The sequence below is a fragment of the Setaria italica genome, chromosome V, assembly GCF_000263155.2.
Source record: "Setaria italica strain Yugu1 chromosome V, Setaria_italica_v2.0, whole genome shotgun sequence".
Classification (NCBI taxonomy): domain Eukaryota; kingdom Viridiplantae; phylum Streptophyta; class Magnoliopsida; order Poales; family Poaceae; genus Setaria; species Setaria italica.
In genome coordinates this window covers 38,557,364-38,568,290 of record NC_028454.1, presented here as the reverse complement: position 1 = coordinate 38,568,290, position 10,927 = coordinate 38,557,364, and the positions used below count along the sequence as shown (strand labels likewise).

Below are 10,927 nucleotides of genomic sequence, written 5' to 3'. Positions count from 1 at the left end.
GCAGCACCGTCGCTTTAAGCCTTTTTAGTCTTTCACACGACGAAACATTCTTTTTATGCTAAGCCTGTACGATGACTCTGCTTGGAGTCGCGCTACAAATGCTAGTTAAACTGGGTGCGTGGTGTCTCTTTACTCCTTCCGTTCCAAATTATAAGTCATTCTAATTTTCTTGAAGAGTCAAAATATCTCAAGTTTGATCAAATTTATACAATAAGTGCTAACATTCATTCATGTTATCAAATAAGTATCATTAGTTTCTTTATTAAATATATTTTTATAGTATATTTATTCAGTGTCATAAATATTTGTGATCCTTTCTATAATTTTAGTTAAACATGAAACAGTTTGATTCTTTAAGAAAATTGGAATGACTTGTAATTTGAAATCTATAATTTTAATTAAATATGAAACAGTTTAACTCTTTAAAAAAAGTTGAAATGACTCGTAATTTAGAAACGGAGGGAGTACTTCTTTATTTACTCCTCTCCTTGAGAGCTAAGCTAGCTACTGGTAACTTTTTCTTCTGATCCCTGCCACCGCTTTCGGCGTCTTGCCGCACTACGTGCCAAGCTTTGGGTGACGCGGTAAGGGCAAGAGCAATTTTTATGGATCAAGTAGTTTTTTATAAGTGGGCCTCAGAGAAGTGGTCTTTAGTTGTTTTTTATCTCCACAATGCTAACATGTTTACATGTCGCGAGCGTTATAGTTGTAGTACAATTGTTTGTTGATGAAAAGGTGTTCACCTACGTCGAAGAAGGTTCTGTGGGTAGTACTACGAAGCAAAGGTTACGGTACCATTTTGCCTGTCTTTGGCTTTGCTGAGGTGTAATCGCACTGCGCCAGGAACGACATCCAGACTCTTGAATGCGTCAGTGAAAATCAGAAAGATAGCGGTGAGCTACGAGTCGGACACCAAAGTTCTATCTCCACGGGTTTGAAAAGCATGACAACAATTTGACCAATGCCTGCTGATCGCCTATGGAGTTCTTCCGAAGTCCGGCAAGGCGGCTCCTATAGGGAAAGAACAGCATCTCACCGAGCTAAACCCTACGCTAGTTAAACTAAGGTAGCACCCACAAAAATCTATCAATTTGTTTAGGCAGAACATATTCGAGGACGAGGATGTGCTCAAGGCGTTGCGGAACGCCCACTCCGGTGCATCGTGCGCGATAGCATGAGTGAGAGCGGGGACGTCGCCCAACGTGCTCCTTCAATTCAACGAGGCACTTCTGTGTGCCCAACGAGCCGCATCGACCTGCTGAACAGGGTGCTCTGCCACGAGAACCCTGGTGCCAATTTGGTTGAACAAGCTGAACGTTCTCCACACGAACATGGTTGGTGCGCATCCAACAAGACCGTGTTTGAGATCGGAGAATTGAGCTTTAAGACGTTGAAAGGAAATTGGACCACAAACAGTAGCACTGATCGACGCATGTACGTGCGCAGAATCCAGAAGGTAGAGTTTCAGTCTTTCAGAGGGCGATTGGTGACACCGTTATGCAGTGAAGCTCCACTGAGATACAATTCCAGTACAGTTTACTGTTATGAGCACATAGATTTATTTGCAAAGGAAATTGCCGAAGAATCATGCTAGCTCTTTGCTAGCACCGATTGTAAATCCACATTGTACACAGTAAGCATAATGGAAAATATCGTTGTTGAATCCTCCCAAGTTTCTATTGCATTTCCAAATTAAATAGAAACAGGTACCAGTGATACATCTAGGCAAAGCAATCGTGCTTCATAAACAATTCCTACTACTTATCCGTGTTGATGTCCGAAAAATAACAGGACAACTCCCCTCCAGGAAAAGCCAGCACAGGCTCAATGACAAAAGGTCGCAGCCGTCACCTGGCAAGTTAACCAACCCCAGGTGCCAGGTTTTTGTTCACTGTACAGATGAATAATTACCAATTGAGTGAACTTGGGTATCATCTGCAAGGGCTTAGCCAGGAGTCGAGGCTACAGAGGAGAATCTTCGCAGCTAGCAGCTGAATAAACACCACCAGTTACACCACTAGTTAGCTTTAGAATGGTCTGAGACCGGGGAATCAGAAACAAGTTCCATCTCCATATCCTGCTGTTTTTTGAGATAATCCTGTGCTGTTGACGTGATTATCTTGATGAAGAAGTTCAGAAGCACAAGCCACACTATAGAGTTCCAGACAAATGTAAAAGAGAAATTCCACTGTTTGTCCTGTACATGGTAAAATTATAGGGCATTAACAAACCAATAAGAAAAAAGGGGATGGATAATTAAGGGTAGCTAAGAGAGGTCATTCAAGCTCAAAACATCACGTATTCGAACTGAAGAAACCAACCTCCATTTGTGAGGACGATGAGGCTGTTGCTGGTGGCGATAAATACTTGTCCTTTGCAGCATGGAGTCTGGCAATCACAGATGGCAGGGTGGCAGAAAACCCAGGAATGTGACCAAATATCCAGATTAATTCCTTCTCCATGAGATACAAGAGTTGATTGTTGCACAAGGACACAATAAATAGCGTCTGTGGGAGAAGGGAAAAAAAATACATGTCAGCATAAAGAGTGCTGCAGCCCTTGGTGTAAACCTTCATGACATATCAGGTATAGACAGACCAAAGTGACTTAAATAATTCAGTCATGTACATTAACCTAGCCAAAGAGGTTTCACAACTTAATTTAGCTGGGCTTTTCAGGAACAAGATTAGATGTACATCAGATTCACTAAATATGGAAACCAAATAAAGTTACAGTATCAAACCAAATCTAGTTCATCAAATTATATTCAGTTACTGAATTATCATTAGGTTTATTTATTTTTTAGCTTCAGTTTTTATTATATAAAGATACTGGAACCCAAGAAGAAATAACTAAGGGGTGGAAAAATGAATAGGGGGACGCTACGGACTGGGCGCTCATCCTATCAATAGATCAAAGCAGCTTATGCAAAACCTGATATATTTGGTGCTGAAATCATATCCAACAGACCAAGCTTTCAAGGCCTAACATATGCGTACAGGAGTCTAAATCAACTTATTGAGCTTTTGCTGAGATGGCTGATAAGATTTTAAAAATGAGTGGACAAGAATGATCACATACAAGCATACATCCATATAACATCAAAGAGTAGTTGCATTAATGAAGTTAATACATGATTATCTTATCAACTGGCCAGACAATAGTATCAATGGAAATCTCTCCAAAAAAAAACTGACCATACACAAGCTAATTATTATATAAGTATAAGGGAGATGCATCACCTGAATATGAGTCTTGATGATGGCCTTCCCAATCAAAGTTGCAAAGAAGAACTCCCAGAAGGGCACACCAAATTGCCCACACATAATACCAGCAAGGTCAAAGAGTGGGTTCGGAACCTAAACAAGGGCACACAAATTAGCCATTTTTTTAAAAAAAAGAACAAAACAAATCTTTAGAGGAAACTTATAGTAGCTGTTGTGCAGGGAATGTTCTGTTGGCTTATTTGTTGGTTTCGTTTTTATCAAATAGATAGACAGCTTTAAAATGTGAAGTTAAACCTTGCACATGGTTCAATGGTGCATGAACTATCTAATTGCGAAGGCACAAGGTCATATGACTCATATAAAACACATACTTTTGTAAGACATCTATACTACAGAAATTGGTAAGGACAGCTGGCCGCAGGAGACTAACCGAAGCAAGTAACAAGATAGAGAAGAAGTTCAGATGTTGAGCGTGAGAAAGAAGCCAAAGCTTGGTTCGATTAAGAGTGGATGCTACTCGGCCATCTTCTTTGGAAGTAGCAGCATCAAGCTCCTTGACTGCTTTTGACTCACTTCCTGACAAGCGAGCTGAAACATGGCAAATATCCATTTAGGATAACCAGCTTAAACCAATAAAAAAGAACTGAAACAGAAATGCCACAACGAACCTTCCTACTCACAGGCAACACATCTAGAAAAAAGTTTTCATAAATTCATCACATAATTGAAACTACACTGCACCTCAACGTACTAACGTAAATACACAGCTATAGCATGTAAAAAAAGTGGGTATGGCCCTGATTTATCTGGTCGGTTATAAAGAGTTAAATGAATTTAAGAAAGAACGGAAGAAACAAAAACTCAACGTAGCATATACTAATTATGCAATATTTAATCAATGAGCATTAGGTGCCTTTAAAAGGGCAATTCAAAGTTAAATGAATGTAGTAACAGTGAGCCACGATGCTACATAGTAAAAATGCAGAAGAGATGTATCAATACAGAGGCTAGTAATGCTTCTGTACAGCAATTAGCAAAAGTTGTGTGTAGTAGCATATAATTGAATACCACTATAAAGAAAAAAGAAGCCATGCAATTTTACCAGCACGCGATATAAAATATGGAGGAAGCTCGCCAAGTGCAGTCCCAATGCCCCAAAGAACTGCTTCCAGCTGTATCTGAGGTAGCAAGTCGAAGACTGGGATCCTAACTGAATGAGTTGATGCTGGGTAAACTGGTGGTCCAAATTCTGAACATTTCTTGTCAAGCCATGATGGCCCGACTTTTAGCTGTATGGTATCATATGGAGCCATTTTCAAATCAATACGGCCACATTGAACAGCTTTAATAGTGAACAGAGCAATATGAGGGCCCAGATACAGCACAAATGTATGCAAACCAGAACCTGCATTTTAAAACTTATATCATCAGCTTCATAAATGTGTTATCTGTTGCAGCAAGAGAACATTCCAAAATTACATGTTCTAGTTTCTAACTTTAAATGTTGGCAAGCACTAATTGCAACATGTGTTGACAAACAAACTGGGAGATTGCAAGGCCCAGAGAAAATTAAGGCAGTACAATCCACCAAACAATAAACTGAAACATACTTAGCAAAAAGCACATACGTTTCATTGATATATAACCAAATAACGTCTAGGAATGGTGTCTCAAGACTAACTGAATAGCCACAAATGACATAAAATAATGTTCCAAAGAAGGTAAAGGAAAAGACATCAGCCTTTTGCGTACTTATTTGACTCTAGTACAGTGCAAAAAAAAAAGTGCCAATGCAGTAAAATCATCAGATTTGACTCTTGTACCAGTCAAACTAGAGGAAAATAAATCTTATATTAAATAGATTGAGGATCAGGTACAGACCATCTCCATGGTGACTAATTTTATAACTGGTTAGAAGGATCGTTCAAAACATAGATTAAACAGAGAATATGTCTGCAAACAGGCTGGAATCTCATGACAACTAGGCAATGAGAAGTAAACAGATATGGCATAAAAGGGCTGAACTAATGAACTGCTATTCAGTATTCACTACAGGCTTGTACCATTTATTCCTCCAATTGCATGTATTATATGTATATATATAATCTGACAATTATTCCAGTTGTCACCTTCAACTAACTTTTTTAAAGGTTTTTTGAAGTCCTAGTGATGTTGCAAACACAAACTACACAGGAATTGGCCGGTTCATATATTTCCTCCTTTCCTCGAGTATACGGTTTAGTAATAATGACCAAAACATAAAGAGTACTGAAATCCATCTTTTTCTGACTAAAGTATACAAGTCAAACAAGCCTTCAAATACATCCAGTGCCTACGCAATTAAGAAATATAACCAAATACTTTTACAAACAAAGGGATCAATAAGCAAACTCCAGCAACACTCTATTTATTTGCTCTTTCCTTTCTGTTAAGTGTAATTGAACTCCACCATGATGAGTTGTGCAAATAAAACTTGCCTAGTCCAATTGACGAAGCCACACCTAATGAAACCCACCACAATGCAAATTTAGCATAATTAATGAACTCCTGCACATGCTGCATACATGTAAGCAAAACAACATTAGTGTTCAAACCAAGATTCTATCAAAAAAATTATTATATGAGAATACAGATCTTCAAAGTATCATCATCCTCGAATATTTTGGCTTTGAAAACTCTATAACAGTAATAAAATACTGTAACATGTGTTCTTATGGAAATGACTAGCAGTATATCACAGATTAAAATAACATTAGAAGGAAATGCAACACACCTTCTTGTGCAGGCCGTCTGAAACAACGAGTAAGATTCCAGGAGCCACCACCAGAATAATTAGAAGAACAAACAAACTACCCTTACTCAGGATATATGTGGCTAATCTTTTCAAGTATTTTAACAAGGCCAACATGAAAAAATGTAATGTTCTGATTGGCTGTTTAGTCAGCGTCAAATTTTCCAACTCCATTTTGTGTTTCGCTCGAAGTTCTGCAAAATAAATAAAAACATGAGATAAAAGAAAAGGAGACCAACAGCACCGGTCATCATTAACCAGGAACTAGTGGTATGCCTAGTTATCAAGAACAGGGAATTCATACTGCCACAGCCAAAAGCATACACCAGAACATGGTTTCTTAGTTGCTACACGCTGTCTTGCTCTGGAGGGGGAAAAAAAGGTTCAGTGCAGGCAAGCAGTTAGGTCCTGTTTAGTTCAGGTACTAGCATTGCCAGCACTTGCCACAATATTTTGTAAATTTGCTCAGGTTAGCTATAAAATTGGGTGCCACAATTCAGCAACAGTTTGTCAAGGAGTATTGCCACACTTTTTTGGGTCACTGACGTGAGGGACAATGGCAGCATGAGAGGAATAATTGCCACAGCTGCAGTTTCCAGGGTAGTCAGGTAATCATGAACACGATACAGCATTTACACTTTTGTAATGAATTCACAGTGCACCAAAACAACTTGGACAAATTGATGAGCTATTCTGTCATTTCAGATTTTGACTTGCGCATATCATGCTATATAGCAGATCAAATCCTTTTACAGCCACCGAGCCATACTTGCTGCTAAGAAATAGTGGCAGGTGTCCTATTCAGTTACTTGCAGTGGTCAGTGCTAGATATTGTTAAAATGTATAAACTAGAAGCTAATATCCCAATTCAACATTGCAGAAACCAGAAATGAAACAATTGCATAATTGCCACACATTTGCAATGCATCGCAACAGCCTAGCAAAACTGCTGACTCACTGGATTGGCTATTCTATAGCTTCAGGCATTTGAGTTGTGCACATCACACGGTTGTTATCTAACAAATCCCATTGTAGTATTTGTAGATGCATGTTTGATCCACCTCATGGTGTGAGTACACAACCAACTATAAGCTAATAATATGTGACTGATGCAGCCCAAACTAGGCATCAGAAATCACAAAAACTAATATGTGGTTGTTGCAAAAGAATGACCTTCCATACTCATAATAAATACCTACCATGCTTCTATCTCGTAACTATATTATATCTCCAGTAGTAAATTAATAGCACAACTGCCCGACTAACCTTCAAGCTGAAACGTCTGGCTCGTCCACAAGTAACAGCACAAAAAGGGACGTGACGTGGTATATTGTAGGTGCGTGCAGTGCTGTGATGAGTGCTTAAATCCGAGCAAATCTTATATCCACACCACCAAAATACACACACAGGCGTTACTATGCAAGCACCGACGAACCTGACATCTCGCACTCCCCGTCCAAGGCTATCCCCGATCTCACTCAGCTACATCTTCACTCCGCACCCACACAAACCGATTTCCATAAATAAAAACACAAGCAAGCCAGCCCCGATCCGCAACATCTGGCAGTGCCTTAACGCCACCACACGCATCAAACCAAGCCACGGGATCTTACCGGGGATGACGCTCCCGCCCACGTTGGACCAGCTCCGAGACGGCGGCGCCGCCGCTGACATCTTCCGGCGCCCCATCGCTCCCACTCCCGCGGCGCGCGAAAACCCTAGATCCCGCGGTTCAATGGCACCAGAGCCACACCATGGGGCGCCCGCCCGGATCTGAATCGAAGCTCCGAGGGCTTCACGAGCCGCCGCCGGGGGAGTCGGATCGCTCACGAGATCTCAAGGCAGTCGCCGCGGAGGCGCCGAGGCCGAGACGATGGCTGTTCGGTTGTTCCTCGTTCCCTCCTGACTCACAATCGCGCGGTTCGTTCAATTTCTTTTTTCCTATTGCTTTTCCTTGCTCCGGTTGGTCTTTTTGGGGGTAAGCGACGGGCCGTTGTTTCCGTTGTTGCGGGTGAGGGAAGGAAACAAAAATCGGCTATGTAGTTGTGGAGAGGGCTTCTTCTGACTCTGCCACGCGGGGCCTGCAAGCTATCTGGCTAGGTGGGACCTACGTATCAGTGAGGGTCGTGGTCTGATGGATGTGAGGGGGGTGTGGTGTTTTTGGTTTTCGGATAGAGCTGAGATGCGAGGGAGTGGGGAGTGAGCCGGAGACGTGCACGGCAGGAACCAGATGAGTGCGGTGCGTGCGTGCGTGGGCGATGCCTTGTTCGTTGTCGTTGCTTTGCGATGCCTTCCAAGATCCTCGTATTAGGAAAAGGAATAATGCTCTAGCCTGATCTCCCTCCCAATCACGAATTACGATCGAATCTATAAAAAGAAGAAGAAAAGAATGCAGGTTCGCTCCTTCGATGTATGGCAGAACATGTATACCTATGGAAAGTCTCACCCGGGCTCGTAATGTTCGTGTGGTCAATTTCCTCTATGCACCGTTTAAAGAAGCGATGGAACCTAACATGTCCATTAAAACCAGACGTTCGGGTGACTTTACTAATTTCTAGTCACTGAAACGTTCTATAAGACACAAATCAATTTTCGTCAAAAAAAAAGATACAAATCAAAAGTATTGATAATGATGCTATTGACATCTAATGATCTAAGTAGTACTGGAATTGATTGTTTTTCAAAAAAAAGTTTATGGAATTGGATTTCCAGGGGGACAGTCTCCCAACCAAGTATCCTTCTAGTCTAGAAACTGATTTTGCCTCCTACTAATGCGTATCACTATGTCCCACTGGTACCACTCTCTAACATCTAGAGTTCTCACCAAAATTGGGATCCAATTCTCCTTTTTTATCCCCAAAAAACGCTATGCTGGCTCAAATATTTCTTCCTCCCCACACAAAATTGTTGTCACCCTTCTCCAATCTGTCTATCCACATAGCCAGGACCCATATGTTCACGTCATGTTATCCATGAAGCCCAGCTCTCCAAATTCCTTAGCTAGGCTTGGCCATTGTCTCCCTCTTGAGTCTTGACCATATGGTATTTCCTTTTTTTTTCAGTTTCTTGCAAAAGAAAATCTAGATCTAACTATCTAGTGCTTGGTAAATCACTAATTCCTTTCATAATTACTGAGTTAGCATGTTGGTCCGCCATGTCCATTGCTAAACATACGAGGTAAGCAAAATAGCATGACTTGTATTAAATGCAAGTATGATCTAACTGAATTGACATGGCGACCCTGAAATTGTAACTAAAAGGAACAAATCAGCAGGAAGAGTCTGCACATTCCTAGAGAAAATATAACTCCCGTTTAATAGCATAAGTAATTCAGGTCTTATCAACTCCAGTTCAAGAGGGAAAAGTTATGCCACCAATAATACTATGAAATAACGGCATATAATCTGAATTTTAGATTAAGACCACTAATACTTATGGTGGATGCCAGTTGTTGTATCCATTTCTTATTCAAAGTGAAAAGGGTTTTATCATGGAAAAAAGAGTGGAAATCGGTAAGCTGACAAAAAAGCTGATGTTTTACTGAGTTCTCCCTATTCAATTCATTTCCACAACTTGTCTAAGAGATACAGCACTCCATCTCTAAGCTCCTCCTCGAAGTTGTGCATAGACCACTGGCTTGACGGGATCTAAGCAAACACTTACAGTGCCAAACTCATACACTGGCATGCCACTGTAGAACTTGCCAACTCTAGGCATAAGCAACAAACCCTTCTCCATCGCGTATGCCTGGATACACTCCTTGAAGCTCAGATCTGTCATGGCTGTTCCTAGCACCCCATGGCAAGAAGGGAGCCGTGATTCTTTCGGTGCTCGCTTCTCTGTACCTGTCAAGTAGCCCAGATTCTCTGTAGTCCCAGGCTGCACAACCTCCAGTCCTTCAGCGGCTTGGTTCATCATGTCCAGGCCAAGTGCCATTAGCATCCGTATGCGCTCGTTGGCAAGCAATGGGAAAAGGCCCTTCCAGCCCTTGTACCAACTAACGATCTCGTTGAAATCAGGATTTGGTGAACAAAGCCAATGGTACATGACCTGATGCCACTTTCTGAAGAAATCAACTTCCAGTACATGAACCATATGGTGCACCGGGATTGTAGAGGCCCAAAGCATCACCCAATTGAACTGATCGAGCTTCTGGTCTGCTGGGTTGATCTGAAACTCTTGCAGCGCCATCTTCAGTTTCGGAACGATATAACGCACAATCAGGTCTTCCCAAACTGCAGAGTCAAACACATTTTTCCATGGAGACAAGAGAGTGTGAGCTGATGCATCATGTGCCTGCCATGCGTGGAGGACACTGCTCAGCTTGTATCGGATGGAATGACACAATGCCTCTATGCTCCTTTGCTCTAGCATCGGCAACCATGGATGCACCCATACATGGATTGCCACCTTCTTGCGTGGATCCCATGAATCCACGGCAGCCGAGAGCTTTGGTATGACCACATGCTCCAGCATTAACCCAAGCACAACAGGCGGCGGCGGTACCTGTTACTACGCCAGAAAAAATTTATGCTAGCGGCCTGTGCTGACGGGTATCGTACCCGCTAGCAACCTTAAGCCAGCACAAATGCAGTTTGTGCTGGCGGGTGCTCGCACGCTAGCACAGACCGCTCTCTGCTGGCAGGCGACGTTAGCCACCCGCCAGCACAGAAGATGTGCTTATGCCGCCCGCCAATAATATGTATTTTTCCATTCGATATATTATTTTCCATGAATTATTTATTATTTTTATTTCCCACCAGTTTTTAGCCGTCAAATTGAAATATGTATCTCCAACCACATAACAACAAACTTGAATAATAAATAATTCATATTATTAAAAACCACATCGTACCTATTATATAATTCATATTATTAAAAATTCAACATTTGGAATAGAGCTGTTCTT

The 10,927-nt window shown here is 41.4% G+C and overlaps 1 protein-coding gene across 1 annotated transcript; it reads right to left on the bottom strand.

Annotated features, from left to right (window-relative positions):
- Positions 1–1,542: 1,542 nt before the first annotated feature.
- Positions 1,543–7,998, bottom strand: LOC101755437 (vacuole membrane protein KMS1). Its single transcript, XM_004970119.2, has 8 exons — positions 7,632–7,998; positions 6,001–6,212; positions 5,705–5,783; positions 4,330–4,632; positions 3,658–3,815; positions 3,243–3,359; positions 2,322–2,507; positions 1,543–2,197 (listed from the first exon to the last, which is right to left on the bottom strand). Exons 1-8 carry the CDS (start codon positions 7,705–7,707, stop codon positions 2,018–2,020), a joined length of 1,311 nt encoding a protein of 436 aa, XP_004970176.1. The 5' UTR covers positions 7,708–7,998; the 3' UTR covers positions 1,543–2,017.
- Between the last annotated feature and the right edge of the window lie 2,929 nt (positions 7,999–10,927).